Consider the following 16,811-nt stretch of genomic DNA (forward strand, 5'->3'; position numbering starts at 1 on the left):
ACTAAAGAAGCATCTTCCCAGCTTCAGGCAACTATGTTTGTCAGTATCATGAAGCCTGGACAGATCTGACATTACTAAAATTTTACAGAAAAATCGCGGTCATATTTTTACTTCCATTACTCTCTATCTAACGTTGCAAGTTTTTACTTTTTTCTTTTCCTTAATATGATTATGTTTATTGGATATGCTCTTTATGAATCTAGCTGTGAAACTTCCTGAAACACTCAGAAACTCACCCAATACCTACAAAAAAGTCCAAGCCATTTCTTCCAACATAGAAAATTATCCTTATTACTCTGCTTGGTCACCTTTTATTAGGTTCCCTGGTTAAAACTGGTAAAATGCAGAAGGAATATCTTGTAAAATTCTGCAGACATTCACTAACCAGGATGCCCAGCTGTTTCTACCACAGCACTTGACAATTGTGTGACTCAAGTACCTTAGGGGATTATTCTGTGTTTCATAGATGGTTTTTATTTAGGTGAGTATATTACTGACTTTCTAAACAGTATCCCATCACTGCCTGGAGCCATACTCAGCCTGATTTATTCAGGACCACAGTCCTTAATAAAGGCATCCTTTTCAACCATTCAGACAGGGACCACACTGTCCCCCCACTCTTGGAAGACCTATGTGTTCCATGATCCTTTATGTCAACATTAAAATAAACAGGAGTTCAAACCAGCAGAATTTACTTCTCTTGGAGAGCACTTCAGCAGTTTGCTCTCTTAGTAACAGTGGCTTACAGAGTTAGAAGACACTGAATCTGCTTTTTAGCTTTAGTACAGAATTAAGGAACTCCTTAGGTCCTACAAGTCAACTGCAGATGGACGATGGACTTGTGGAAGTGGACTTGTGTCTGCCCATTAAAAATACAGAGGTGTTCCCATTATACCATTGGTAGTGGGCAAGAGATTGCATAACAACAAAGAGAAAAAAACCTATCAGCAACTAAAAAGGATTAGTTTTAACTACCATTTATATATCTTCCACATATCATTTATTTTCAAGTTGCCACATAGCACACACCTCTGCAGAACCATTTGTAGAATTTCACTTAGATTTAATTTGCTTGTCTGAATTCTTCTGTCTTTAAAAAAAAATGGAAAATTGCTGCAGCCAGTAAAAGCATATGTGCTCCTCTATGGCATTCAAAAATCTATTTCAATTAGCCTGCTGAGGGTATATAGTATGTCTTAAGGCTAGTGAGAAATTAAAATAGAATATTCAGCTTTTTGAAAACAAGAAAAAATATTTCAAACCAAGGGTGACAAGTAAGTGTGTTTTCAAGTTTGAAGACAAACTGCTTAAGTTTCAAGCCACAATGAGAATTCCACTCCAACCACAGTTTCCCCTGTGTCACGCTGTAAAGCAGGGCTTGTTCTGCTGTATACCTTCTAAATTTAACAGCCTTTGCATGCCCTAAGGGACCAGTCATTAAAAGGTCACTTCAGAAGTAAATTACCTTCTCCCTCACAGGAAGTTTCTACAAAGTAAAAACCTAATGCAGACACCTCCCCACAGCAAGGCCCTTATTGTCTGTTCCAGAGAGGGCAAACAGGGTTATGAACCTGATGGCAATAATGGAGAGACAAATCAGAAAACGGAAAAAAAAAAAAAAGAATTGAACAGGAAAGGGGAAAGGCTGGGAAGAATTCCTCTACCATGCACACTACACCTCTAGCCATAAGCACAAATAATGGCAGCGAACAACATTTCTCCTACCATACCTTTCCTTCTCTACATTTCTCTATGAAAGATGCTTCTCAAAACCAAAGTTTGCTAGGAGAATTATTAAAATCCTAATTTTAATCATAAAATTAAAGAGCAAATCATACTTGAAACAGATAGGAAGGCACAGTAGATAAATACTTTCAGGAGAGCAAATTTCCATTAAAACGTCCTTCTTCTTGGTAAGCCTACTACTTGGCAATAGATTCCCCTCATCAGAGTGAGATTCTAGGAATTTCTGCTCCAAAACATTGGCATCATTGACAGAACTGCCTTTTTAACAAAAAAATAAGTAACTCTCTGATATAACTACAACCCTTTCCTGGATTGATTGAACTCTAATACCTGAAAACAAAGACTTAGAGTGTGAAATACAAGCATTTAAACCCATTTTCTTTTCTCTCAATAGAAACATGAATTTCTAAAAAACATCAAAAGATGTTTTTTATTGCTTATAAATATCTCCCATACGCTTATTGTCATAATGTTGACAGTAATTAACTGAATAGACTTGAATAGGCAATACAATTCAATTAGAACAAGCATAAGCTTGAACACGGCCATCAGTATCCTTCAGTTTGGACAATCTGCCAATAGACCACAAAAATTTGGTGCGCAGTCCCACAGACTACAAATACTCAATACAGCACTGAATAAAGTATTAAGCACAACCAAACAAGCACTTACGTCAGATTTGGAGGACACGTTTTCCTCCATGTCAGAATCACTGGGATCTACAATATCATCAAAGGGTGGCAAAGTAGGCGTCTTCCTTTCCAGTGCATCAGTTTCAATTTTGACTCTCCCCACCTTGATTTGAGATTTATCTTTTGTCTGTTTTTTGTCAGCTGAACAAGTAAGAATCAGTGGTGGGGCACTAGGAAAACTTTTAAATAATGAATCCGAGCTGGGTTTTTTTCTTTTTCTTGCAGAAGATTCATCAGTGTCCAGCACAGGGGGCCTTTTGGTGAGAGTCTTCTTTTCTTGCTGCTGCCCACACGTAATGGTAAGGATAGGAGTGTTTTCAGATTTTGGTTCCTTGGACATGGGTTTGGGTTCCTTGAAGGCCATCTTAGGAACCATTTTTTCATCTCTTAGTGGTTTGTTTTCTTTGGGTTTCTTAGAGGATTCTTTGGAAGATTTGTTATGTTCCCTGGAAGGTTCTTTGAAGGCACTTTTTTGTTCTTTTGAGTCTTTAGAATTTTTTTCTTTGTGCTCCTTTGTTAACTTCTGGGTCTTTGAAAAACTGTTACTACTGCTGCTGCTATTTATGTTCAGAATCCTAGCTGGGTCCTGCAAAGAGGAGATGCAAAATTTTACTTAAAAAAAGAAGAAAGAACCCTTAAATCCTCAAAAGACAAACACAATATGGATATGGGGCTCATATTAAGAACTTGGAACTGCAGGTGAATAACCAGGAGTGAAAATAACCATATAAGAACAGATAGAAAGCCCAACATTTGGTAAGAACATCTGTTACAAACTGGTGGAACATAAGGAGTTATCACTGCTTGTCAAAAAGTTACAACAAAAGCTAGTTTTTATCCCAGACATTATACCTGTCTTACAAAAAAAACATTGTAAGGTTAACATAAAAGCAGTTTAGGAAATTTTTATCATCACCATTACCTATGAGAAAATTAAAATCACAAAGAAAAATTAAGATATAAACCATATGATGTCAACAGAATTACAGGATCAGAGGAAAATGTGATATTTCAGGCAAAGTTTGACTTCTCTGCTGTGATCTTCCAGCTTTTGCCAGATCTTTTTCCTCATAAACAACAGCAATCCTGGGTCCAGCCTGGCTATGGAAGAATTGATTGACAGACAACAGTCATTGCCTTTTTATAGAAAACCCCTTAAAGCTGAAAAAGTTTCCTTTGAATATACTGGCATCTCTGCTGAGTCTTAAATCACTTTTTTTGTTTTATTGAACGTTTTAAGTGAAAAGTGTTTCTCAGAAGGTGGTGACTCAGACATCCTACAGGAGAGGCAAAACCAGAAACAGAAGACCTGTATCATTCCTCACTCAGTTGAGTCTGAAAAGTTGAAGTGGCAAGGCAAGAGGTCACCTGAAGCTAGAACTGGCAATAAAGGAATCATCCAGAATGAGTCATACAGGATCCTTTCTTCTGAGAACTAACATCTAGGAATATTTAAAAGACAAGAACAGTTCTAGCACTGCCCACTTTCATGGAGACTGCCAGTGATGGGCTCTCAGTATCTCAAAACCACCCAGTAGACTATTTGCACTGTTTTAAACACTAAAGCACGTGTCATACATATACAACACAGGGCCCATCTTTATACTTCAAAGCATAAAAATCTGCAAAGTGATGTTGCAGTTTACAGTAACCCATGGTCAATAAGTTTACACTGCTCACTTTTTCTTCCAGGCTGGTTATAAGCATTTCTATCTGTATGTTGCAACACTTTAATATGTATTACATACACCCATTGATTTCCTTTACCTATAAGAGATGTGTATGTAAATGTGGTGTATCTGGCTGTCTAAAACTGCCACAGATTTACAGATCTGTAGAGAGGAAAACATATTTAGTTTATCTTCCATATTTACTTAACCTCCTTTTTACTCACAACATAGACAGAACTGCAGAAGTGTAGTAGAAAGTAAAGGACCAGAGCAGGACATGGCCAGCCTCATCCCCCACAGGGACTGACTAATTTTAAAAAATGCACACAGTACAACTGCTCTGGAAAAAAACTATCCAAGAACACAAAGCAGAATTTACATGTTAATGCAAGTCATGTCAATTAGAAGAAAAAGGAAGACTGAGACTACATCTACATCTATGCTTCCTGTTGATAGATAAAAATTTATAACATGTCCAATTAGGATGTGTTAAGTCAAAGTTTAATACTCTAGGACCTGAAAAGTCTACACAAAACATGTGCAGAAACTGCAGTATCATCCTTCTACTCTGTAACAACAGGTAGAAACAATTAGCTGAAAATAATTACATAGAAATGTTCTTCCCTTCTCATTATCTTCTTTCTTCTTTAGTGAAACAGTCACAGCGCTGCATAAATTATTCAACTGCATGTTTTTATAAGATGCTTCTTGCATCTGGTACTGCAAAAATATTTTTGCGTCAGATTTGATAAACTAACTATATACTTATACAACATATATGTCAACATTAACATTGGCCAGAAGCATCAACAATGAAGAATACCATAATTACATGAATGTCTAAACATAAGGAACTTCCTCCATTCCCAGGCCAGCAATTAAAAAACAAAAATAAAAAAGTACTTAGCACACCTTGATATGTTTTACTTGAGTCATAAGACTTTTCCTGGTGATCTTCTTTAAGATTCAAAAAAAAAAAAAAAAAAAAAACAAAAAACCACCACCAACAAAAAACCAACCAACCAAAAAAAACCAAACAAACCCCGAAACATTTTTACTATTTCCTTTGATGCAAGACCAGCACCAAAAGTTGACTTACGAACTAATTATTATATGCTTCTAGTGTCACATCATGTTCTATCATTCCAGAGAGATATTTCCCTAGGGAGGAATAAAATATGTGTCATTACTAAACTAGATAGAGAAATTATCTCTCTTACTGGTCTCCTTAAAGTACATGATTTTATATACAGCACATATATTTTACATTTCAGAAAGAGAGTCTCATTTTAGAGGTTTTCCAACAGATGAGACCTGTGGAAATGTTTCTGGGGCATAGCAGTATTAAAACCAAAAGAAAGTTGAGATCTGTCTTCTTTTCAATTTTAAAACCAGACTTTTTTCATCTTCCTACAACATGGAAGCTGATATTATTACAGAAATCATAGTACAAATACGTCACATACTTATGAGACTTATTTATACACCTCTCTCACATGCTCTCTCAAAATTACTCTTTCTTAAAGGCAGCCAACCCATTGCTTTTATATATACATTAATTTTCTTTCTTTTCTTATTTCCTTAATTTCTGCAATGACCCAGAAAGAAGCCAACAATGAGACAGAGGAGACAGATATAGGAACATTAATCTCTAAGACAGAAAAAAGTCAAATTATATCTAACAGTAAGTTATATCAAACCTGATGATGAACATGGGATACTGATGAGGATGAAAAGTTACTGAAAATTAATATCATGTACCAACATGTACCATGTATCAGCATAGATCTTAATAAAAATTAGAATGTACTTTCAAACCATTTTCTTATTTATTAGAATCTGACAGTGTGTTTAAATGTTTCTTTCCACCTTAGTAAGTGTTGCAAGAAGTAAGAATAAATTTAGTAAAATAAAACACTCTTTTCTCAACACTCTTTTCATGTGAAAAAACGGGATTGTGGGGTTTTGGCAGGTAATATATCTGGAAACCATAGCTTACAGTAGTGCATTCATCAAATATTGAAGCAACTTAAGTCAACGTTAGCCTTTGATGTGTTGCATAACCAGTGTGCAAAAGAATAATACAGGTACATAGGCATGTCAAAATACCTGCAGATGTCATCTTCAGCCAAGTAACAACACGTACATACAGTACCTCAAGATATATAGTACTGCTTTATGAAAGGGGCTAATATATCCTTCAAAATATGAATTTTAGAAAGCACAAAAAACATCTAAAATTTTATCAGCAAATAAAATCTGTGCTACTCTGTTGTACTCAACTCCTGCTCATATTTTGGCCAACACAGCTCATGTTAAGGCCCAAGATGCATTGTGGGAACATACAAAACATACTGTAGGCAGGACAGGTGACCAGAAAAGCTAACGGGCCATTATGCTGCCATGATCACCTGGAAATTGCCATCTCCACAGCCATCATCTTTGCCAGTTTCATCACCATCTTCTAACTTAGAGGAGCTACATAAACCATACCCCCAATCTGGGAGGCAGAAAACATCGCCTTATCGAGAAAAGCCAAACTTTTGAAGTTGATTCCCTACCAGCTGGACTGCTCAGGCTTTCATGCTTCCCACTGTGAAACAGGGTATGCCACACTATAACTAAGGAGGAAGGATCAGCACCCTCACACTCAGCTAGGTAACTTTATTTCTTTATAGATCCCAAGTGCGTGGATTAAGAGTTACAGGTTATAAACTAAGAAACTTTGTGATTTGGGAGGTAAATTCACTTTATAGACTTATCTGGGCAATGGGAACCCACTGTTTGTTGTGTTTCTGTGTTTCTTAATGAGCTCATGAAATTAAGTTTAAATCACAGAGTACATTGTCCTGTAAATTTGAGAGATACAAATGGACTGTGATAGCTGCTCAATAGGTAACATACTTTCAGATTAAAACACTTTTGTAACTACAGGGCAAAAAATGATGCTGAACTGTATATGTTACAGACCTGGGTTCTGACTTCACACCACAAAACAGAATTCCCAATTTGTTTTAATGTGAGATTGAATAAGCAGTAACTTCTGGAAACCATTGCAAACCTCAACTGCCAACTCATGTTAATAACCTAACTAAGAAACAGAACACTTGGGAGGGGTAGGGGAAGCAGAGAGGCAGGGGCAGTTAATTATATTTTAGAGAGTAAATAAATTGAGCACATTGGCATAGCCTTGTCTACTGTACTCTGAGTTTAGACTACAAATTTAATACTAGTGATCATAAAAATGTGCATTATTTTCACTTCTAATTAAAAATGTACGCCTTTTGAAATAAGGTGTTCATAATAAGCCAATTGACTAGAATTAGACAAATATGCCTGTTGCTCTCAAGAGGAAAAGAGGAGAAAGATATCTAAAAGTAATTCCTTCATCAACCAAATTCAGATGTATATTGGATACAAACTTGTTTATTACTGAATAGAAATACTAGCTGATTTGGGGGCAGGGGGCAAAAAAAGCACAACTTTTTGAGAGCCCCCAAAATTACTCTGGGGTAGAAGAAGAGTTTATCTGCTTCCCACAAAAACCCAGCCCACCAAACTGTTATGATCAGTGACATCACAAGTATCAGAAGCAGATAGAGAATTACAAAACTCACTGGTTTAACAGTGAAGGCTAACTGGGAGAGCATAAAACAATTTATGTTTTTTCTGAACAAAAGCTTTTGTTTTCTTTGCTTAAAAAATAAATCTCATTTCTCTACAGCTGATACTACAGGTCTTTGCAAAAGACATAATCATCCCCGCTGAAAAACTTAACCAAACTGCTTCTCTATTCTGTGCACGTAATATTTATATAATATAAACAGGCATAGCTATAGCACTGATTTAGACCAACACAAATATCTGTAGCCAGCCTGCAGCTACTCTTACACTCTGAAGAAATGCATGAAGTAAAAGTTTTCATCCATTTCTGCCCAACATGTGTACTTCCAAGATTAAAGCTTTGTTTTGGAATCAAAATACTGGGGCTCATTAATACTATCTCCATTAAATTAAATTTTAAAAAATCACTTCAGAGATACAAACATCTCTATTCAATACATATTTCAGAAGAGAATATGACAGAAAGCAAACTGACAGTTGTCTCTTACTTCATACTGTATTGTATTTTATTTACATAAGTGAATGCTACACCAAGAATAACATTTTGTTGCATTAGTTTTATTGTTGTTATCTAAATTCATATCTAACCACACAGTTTATATGGTACTTTGCAGTGGCAAACAGATAAGCATAAGGTTCTGGTTTTTCCAGACTCAAAGTTTAAAATTGATCTTAAAACTGTGGTATTCACAGACAAAACAAACCAAAACTAGGCCAAGCACATCAAAAGCCAATTGCTGTAGCAGAAAAATCCCGAAGTCACCCAGTACAGACATCTGGAATACACTTTTGCATCTGGAACAAGCAACTTATGCCCAAGAACTATCAAGACTTTCCTGCGGCTCTTACTGTAGAGCCGAATTTAAATGAAATCTGGACACTGAAGTTGTTCCATCACTGGGGTCACTCCAAATGACAAAACCAAAAATCTATTTGTACATTGGCTGGAACTTTCCTACATTCCAACCAGAACAAAACCACTAAAGACCAAAATTCAAGGCTTTTCAGCTCCAAGAACTTGTAACAAAAACCCCAAACTTTACTGTTACACTAAAACAAATGGTGTTTCCATTTCTCAATAATAGCTTATAATTCTCAGCAAGGCAGATATTTATGAGATAAAAGGACAACTGCTCATAAGTGTGTGTTCCAAGATGGACAGGGTGAAGCAATGACTGCTGGGTAGAGGAAAAGTCAAATATCCACTTGGACTGACAAAAAACAGTATTGATAAAACACCTCTTCCCACTATTAAAAATTCTAGGGATGGAATCCTGAAATATGATGCATGTCTAACCTCCTCAGGTTAGATTCACATAGCTGCATGGTATGGGCCGAACTCTCTGCAGATGTTGGAGTTGCTTCAGCAAAAAATGAAAGATTTCAAGCAATAGTTTATATGGATAAGTGCAGCAAATACACACTTCACTCTCCTTCACTCCATCACATTCCACACTTGCCGATTTTCCACATCAGATGGAAGTTCACTGTCTAAATACAGTTTGAAAAATTACTTCCCAGGTTTACACTTGCTTACAAAAAAACTGAGATTCAAGACTTACCATAGTGTATGGTTTCTTGGCAGAGAATTAGTACAGGACTCAGTATCATGTCAGTACCTCTTTGAAGGCCTTCTAGAGGTTTTTGGGTTGCTTATTAAACTAAGCCTCAGTGCACCTACTTTGGCATGGAAGCAAGGCATGAGCAAATCAACATTACAGCTGACTCTTGAGAAGTGGTTGGAAAATGAACTCTACAGACCTACCTACCAGCATCTCAAGAACCCCTATCAGAGATGGTCAAGTGTCAGAGTAACTCATGTTTGGTATCCAGTCAGATGGAGATACATCCTAGTGTAACCAGCAGCACCTTGCTTCAGCACCTGGTGTACCCAGCTTCTTTCCTTTGAGGCATTAAGGACTCATTTCAGCATGCCAAAATAAGCACCTTCAGTTTAACCCTCAGATTATACCTCAGCATCTCATTAGGAAAATAACCACACTTCCATATATTTTTAAGATGTTGCAACACCACCTGCATTAGATATGGTGAGGCACTGATGTACAATGCACACCAGACACGTCAAGAAACATTTTTTGCCTGCTCTTGCTTATTAAATATCCCTTTTTACCAGCTTTTTTTAGGCATACCCTTAATTCATTTCCTGACAATTCTGGCAAGATACATGATTCAGCACAGAGAGTGAACATTAAAGTTATTAATAAAAATGTGTATTGCTCCTTTAAGTACATGCACTGCAAGACTAAGTGACATATTTCAAATCTACAAGATACTACAAAAGAAAATGAAAAGCCAAACAATTTAACAAAATGAAGAAAAGGCCTGCATTGCATTTCTTACATGAATAAACAACAACACGATCCTTTATTTCCCCATACCATTAGTTCATTTTGTCAAGAAATTATCTGCTATTTCAGAAAGGTTCATTTGTATTACTCAAGAGGTTCCTTGGACTTTACTTTTTTACTACATTTTAAGTTGGGGATTCAAAATTTGATGTCTTCGAGACAAATGACACATTGCTTTCCTTGAAACATCTAGAAAAGAATCAACCTCTCAAATTTAAACAAAACTAAAAATCCTAAAGAACACAGCTCCAAGGCTACACAATTATCCTCAAAAATGCTTAATAAATTAAATTATTATTAGCGTATTATCTCACATTCTTTATGTTTCCATAGATCACACTTCCATCACTGTAATCCTCTAACACTACAAGATACCATTGCAACTCCTTCTGGAACAGGAGGAAAACAACTGTACAAATAATAAAAAAATAGAAACATCACCAAGCACCTGTTCTCACAGGTGTCAAGGCCTCCTATAATTAGCCTAGCAATTAAAACATTGCAAAAAACACATAGAAATTTTTTTTTTAAATTAATTCAATTATCAGGAAAAGCACTTTTGGCTCAACTACCTTCTAGCAAAATAAGTCTCACCTTTGGCCCATGAGATGATTTCTTCTTCACTTCAGAAAAAGACAGAGAATTACTGGGAAGGCTGGGGAGATGAAGGCTCTGCCCTGAAGAAAATGATGTGCCATCTGACATTACCATCATCTGTTGTAAGAGGGAAAGCATATCAGTAAAACATTACCAACAAGACCAGAGTCTCACCTGCCTAGCAAATCACACTGGTAGGAGAATGAAAGTCCAACAAACAATATCCATGTTTCTTCTCAAGAGGGGGTAGTTTAATGAAATCACACTAATAAATAATTCATTTTCCCTAAAAAGAGTCTGTTTTTCTCCCATGATATTAACTGGTAAGCAATCTTTCTGCCTGCATCCTCACCCATGAGCCTTCCCAACCTATCCTCTCTCCCTTTTCCTGAGAGGCAGAGGAGGCAGAGTGAGTGACCAAGCAGCTTAGCCAAGGTTAACCCATCACAAGATACACTGTAAAAACAGATTGAGGTTTTAAAGTAAAAGCAGTATGTCTTTAATTTCAGCTTCTAACTTTAGGCTTCTGTGTTATCTAGAGTATAGTAAACAGTGGGGCTGGTAAGCAAGCGGACAGTTTGCTGTTAAGAGGGTCTAGCTCCCTTGATTGTAAAGACTTAAGTACAAACAGATCATTTCCAGAAAGCACAAGTAAATCAGCTATTACTGAGCAGTCACCTGACACGTAAAGATTATTCCATCCACCTCTGGGAAACCCAGTTAAGATCCTGTCTTCTGCTACAGTGCTGCTCTGTTCGGATTTTATGATTCCTACCACAGCCATTCATTTATCTATCGTTTCAAGCTCCAAATGCTAGAGACAGCTCACCTGTCTGAAAAGCTCTGTAAAGCTGGAAAGAAGATGCAGAGCTCTACACCTGCAAGGAAACATTTCTCCCTTCCCAAAGGTTCCTGTGCACAAAGCAACTCTGGTGTTGTGGATATTCTATGTGATTACCCTTGCCTCTTCAGATGACCAAAACATCCTCTTACTCAATGGACAGGAATGAGCTGACCCATCACATGCCTCATATACATTACATTAAAAATACTGGGAAATCAAGGACATAGATATGTATATTCCAATGTTACCTGTCCAAGTCAGGATGATATTTTATTGCCTACAGATTCCTGAAGACAGGCTTTCAATTAAAAAAAGACATTTAATTATTTAAACACCACTCAAAATGAATCTTGTTACAGAACACTTTGCTCCAAAGATACACAGTAGCTTGGGGAATACTAAGAGACATGGCAAGGTAATTTTTTTTTTTTTATCAGCCTGTTTTCAACACTGTAGCTAGATGCCAAAGGCAGAGGAAGAAGACAATTAAGCTGTTCTAAACCAGAGTCTGCCAAAAGTCAAAGCTGTGAAAAATCATCTGTCCAAAAGCAACGACAGTCTTGTTGCAATCATGGCACTTTTGAGTGTAATTAGCTATTGAGAATCACAATAAGTGATCCTTTAGCAGGAGAAATGCCTTTTTATCTCAATTTGCCAAGGTCTTTGGTTGCATTAAACTCAGCTGAATACAAGAGAAGGCACAAGCTAACAAAGAACAATCAGCCAACAGGAAAATCTACAGCCACATGTGCATACCATAAACGTGGGCAACGGGTAGAGAAAATGCATGTATTTAGCATTACTTTCTCTCACAGAGAATGTCAAATGGGTGTTAAATAGTATTGTTCTTTAAGTCAAACGCTGCAGTATTTTTTAAAGCCACAAATTTAATAGAATGTATGATTTGCATAAAATCAAAGTCATTCAGAAAAGCAAAGTTACTTATTAATTACAGAGTTTAAGCAGATATTTTATTGCCCAAAATAGTTTTGTTCATACATTCATATGAGAAAAAGATGCATATCCATGTAGAAGAAAAACTTAGTCAGGAGAATCAGGGTTTCCCCTACCCCGAAAATAAAACCAAAAAAACAAAAACTCTGCCAGAAATTCTTTCTCCTTGTGTTGGAAGTTGCCATTTTCTCCCTGAAGCATAGAAGTCTGATCCATTGAAACAAACTCACTGAGGTTTAACCACTGCATAAATTTTCTTTTTAAAATTCAGAAACATTTCCGTTTAGAAATATTCATGTATTCATTATTGTACACAGGCATTCTTAGAAAGCTGATTTTTTTTTTCAAAGTGTATAGACTTCTAAGACATCTCAGTTTCTGGCAAGTATTTGGACCATTAACAGTCTCCATAATACAGACTGTTTCAAAACAGGATGATAGTCTACAGAAAGATTTAGAGGGATGGAATGAACAGTATTAATACCATGTGAGGTCTGATTCAGCAAATCTAGTTACATACAGGAGAAAATAAATCCTGTAGTGGTTTTAGAAAATAAAATCTGGACATACCAAACCATGAACCCTAAAAATTTCAGTGTAGTGAATCCTGCAGATGTTATTTCATCATAAAGCCTATAAAAAATAGCAACCATAAAGTCAAAATTTTAATGTGATTAACAATGCATGCATTTAAGACAGACTACAGACTATACTATCTTTAAAGCTGACAAAAAGATGACAGGAGACCAAAAAGTCATGTAAAATTAACTCTTTGGCTCCTAAGATAAAAAACACACACTTTGCTTCCAAACAGATTTCTGACAGAAGTATATGCTCCTCCCTAAGTCCGTCATAACACTAAAAAAATAAAAAAGAAATTACTTCAACTTCTCAAAGAAAGACATTAATATCAGCGCTAAATAACATCCAATATGTTTGTTTTCTTTGTCAATATCATCTATGTAGAAAGTCCCTGTATTACTAACACCTTTTTGAATTAATATGCATTTCCATTTTAGCAAAATTGAGGGAAGTGACAACTATACATCCAGTTTAATTTTACTGGAAGACCCCTGCTGACAGAATTACAGCAATTTCTGCAGTGGGTAGCTGCCCTTTGTCCAGGCATTAGTCATACACAGAAACACAGCCTAGCACATGTACCTCCACCAGCTTTCAGATTAAGTCCCCATTTTCACATTGCTTCTACCACACTGGTAACACACACTGCTTGACTGTGGGAATATCTGTGTATGTGCCTCTATTAAACCAAGGCTACACCAAAGATGGAAAAGGTGGGAATGAGCATACCAAAGCAAGACACTACTGCCACAAGAAAGCAAGCTCACTGATAGCATAGTAAGAACTCTCCAGCACAGCTTATATGCACTTTTTAAAATTTTTTCCTCCTTCCTGCACTGCAATTACCTTGCTGTCTAGAGATACAGCTCAAGAGAGGGGGGGACTGTAGCCCGTGCTTCAGCCAGGCAGCAAAGGACACCTGCAGCTGGTACTTGGCTGGACCCACAATGAATCACTTCAGTGACAAAGACCAGGAACATGACTAATTCTTCTTGGTCTCTTCTAAAGTCAACAGCTAAGTGGGATCAGCCAGACTGGAAATAGAATAAGACATTGGACTGGTGGAATAAGACATTGACTGGTGTCAATGAAGCAAGGTGAGACAACAGCAGTCATTAAACAGCCATATAGCCACACTCTGAATTCACTAATATGCAAATATTGAAGTTCTAGTTACAGTTCTGCTATTCCTATAAAGATTTTGGTTGACTTTATTTAACAGAGCAGAGATCTAGCTAATCTCAAAGCTAGCCTTTCATGGGGCAAATAGTGACAGTAATACAGTGTGTAAAAGTAGGGCATTATTTGGGCTTGTTCACAAATATTTTAAGTATTTTTAAAAAGCGTGCTTTAGGATACCTGGTACTGGATAAGTAAGATGGCCAGAAAGATGGCCAAGGGAGAACAATCGGTTTCACAGTTTAATATAATACCAGGGTACAAATAACACAGGAACAGCAGAATAGTCTGTAGGGAAAAACATGTCAAGGGAGGTGATTGTCCCACTCTACTATGCACTGGTGTGGCCTCACCTTGAGTCCTGCATGCAGCTGTGGCACTGCAGCATAAGAAGGACATTGTCAGACTACTGTGTGTACAGAGGAGGGCAACCAGTGGGGTGAGAGGCAGCTGTTCAGCTTACGGAACAGAAGGCTGAGGGATGACTCCACTGCAGCCCACAACTTCCTTGAGGGGGGCTGCTGATCCCTCTCTCATAAACTAACTGCTCTGCTGGTACTGATACCCTGCCCCTAGGTCACCAAAAACTCACTTCACTATCCTTCAGCTGTTGAGCTTGCATTTAAAACATTTATCTACCAGTTGCTTTAAATGAAAAACAACTTTGCCAGGGCAAAGAAAAACCTGCTTTTTTCCCCAAAATCAGTGCATAGAGGAGATCCACTGATATTCACACTATAGGGTAGGCATAATCAACCTGAAGTGACCAGTATCCATAATATCTGAGCTGTTGGCATCTTAGAAGCATAAAATGGTCTGGATTGGAAGGGACATTAAAGATCATCTTGTTTCAATCCCCCTGATGTGGGCAAGGACACATTTCACAACATCAGGTTGCTCAAACTGCCATCCAGACTCCAAGGAATGGGGCATCCACAACTTCTCTGGGCAACTTGTTCCAGTGCCTCCCCACCCCCACAGTAAAAAATTTCTTCCTAATATCTGTCTTTCAGTTTGAAGCCATTCTTCCTTATCCTAACAATACCTTCCCTTGTGCAAAGTTTCTCTCTGGGTATTTCTAAGGACATTCCAATCTGCTACTCAAGACAACTGAATGCTAAGGAAAGAAAAACTGCCATGCATTTAATTAAAGTAGTTCCATGCACTTCTGAAAAAAGGAATGGATCAGGGAACAACTGTTCACTACAAATTATCATAACATAATAAGGATGCCTCCTCCACTATTTGTCTTCCAGCAATTAGGGGAAAATTATGAAATTGCCATACCTAGTGAATTACAATGATTTGTACTAAACCTACTAATGATTGATTCTGAAGTTTCCTTGCAAAAAAGAAAAAACTGACATTTTGGAGTCAACATTTATCTACCAATACATGCTTGCTTGACAACTTGGAGTACCTGTGGTACCCAACAAGAAAAACTCACTTTCAAAACAAAACCTTGCTTTTCATATCCTTATAACATGAGGAATGTGGAACAATCTTAAAATGTTCCACGAAAAGCTGATCTTTTATTGTCCATTACTACAAATGCACACAATTGCAAGGTGCTGCATCTGGGCCGGGGTAACCTCTAGTACCAGTCTAGGCTGCAGGACAAACAGATGGAGAGATCAGAGCAGCCCTGCCAAGAAGGACTTGGGGGTGCTGGTGGGTGAGAGGCTGGACATGACCCAGCCATGGGCACTGCCAGCCCAGAGAGCCAAACGTGTCCTGGGCTGCATCCAGAGCAGGGTGGGCAGCAGGGCCAGGGAGGGGATTCTGCCCCTCTGCTCTGCTCTGGTCAGAGCCCACCTGCAGGGCTGCATCAGCTCTGGGGTCACAGCACAGGAAGGACGTGGAACTGATGGAGAGAGTCTAGAGGAGGGTCAACAAAATGGTTAGGGGAATGGAGCACCCTTCCTATGAGGACAGGCTGAAGAGTTGGGGCTGTTCAGCTTGGAGAAGAGAAGCTCTGGGAAGAGTTTACAGCAGTCTTTCAGTACCTAAAGGAGGGCTACATGAGAACTGGAGAACGACTTTTTAGCAAGGCCTGTTGCAACAGGACAAGGGATAGTAGTTGGAAACTTAAATAGGGTAAATTTAGATGAGCTATAACAAGGACATTTTTTACAATGAGGGTAGTGAACCACTGGAACACACTGCACTGAGATGTAGTGGACACCCCATCCCTGGGAACACCGAAGGTGTCAGGTGGATGGGACTCTGAGCAGCATGGTCTAGTTGGAGATGTCCCTGCCCACTAGATAACCTGTAAAGGTACCTTCCAACTGAAACTATTCTATGATTGTGCCAACACTGACACACAGGAGTCACAGATCTACCACCAGCCATATATATTTACTCAGTCAGGAACTGTGAGCTGGCACAGGTCCAGACCAGCACAATTTCCTTATTAATCCACATTAGAATTCCTGCAAGTGAATGAGCCACTATCAAAAATCTGTTGTCTGTCTCCTAGTTTTTCATTTTCCTGAATGAAAGGAGGCCATCAATAAAGCTGCAATAATCAGATCCACACTAACCCACCTGT

At 37.9% G+C, this 16,811-nt stretch overlaps 1 protein-coding gene across 3 annotated transcripts in view; it reads right to left on the reverse strand.

The window, feature by feature from the left end:
- MLLT3 (MLLT3 super elongation complex subunit) overlaps nucleotides 1-16,811 on the reverse strand; it is a 116,740-nt gene that overhangs the window by 34,016 nt on the left and 65,913 nt on the right. For 2 of the 3 annotated variants that reach the window (XM_084225347.1, XM_084225345.1), the window contains 2 exons: nucleotides 10,696-10,815; nucleotides 2,419-3,024 (listed from right to left, as the gene is read on the reverse strand). In XM_084225347.1, coding sequence (XP_084081473.1) covers nucleotides 2,419-3,024; nucleotides 10,696-10,815 — 726 coding nt within the window. The remainder of the gene's footprint in view (nucleotides 1-2,418; nucleotides 3,025-10,695; nucleotides 10,816-16,811) is intronic. The other variant, XM_084225346.1, reaches the window with a different exon arrangement.

The sequence above is a fragment of the Fringilla coelebs genome (assembly GCF_963513975.1).
Source record: "Fringilla coelebs genome assembly, chromosome: Z".
Lineage (NCBI taxonomy): Eukaryota > Metazoa > Chordata > Aves > Passeriformes > Fringillidae > Fringilla > Fringilla coelebs.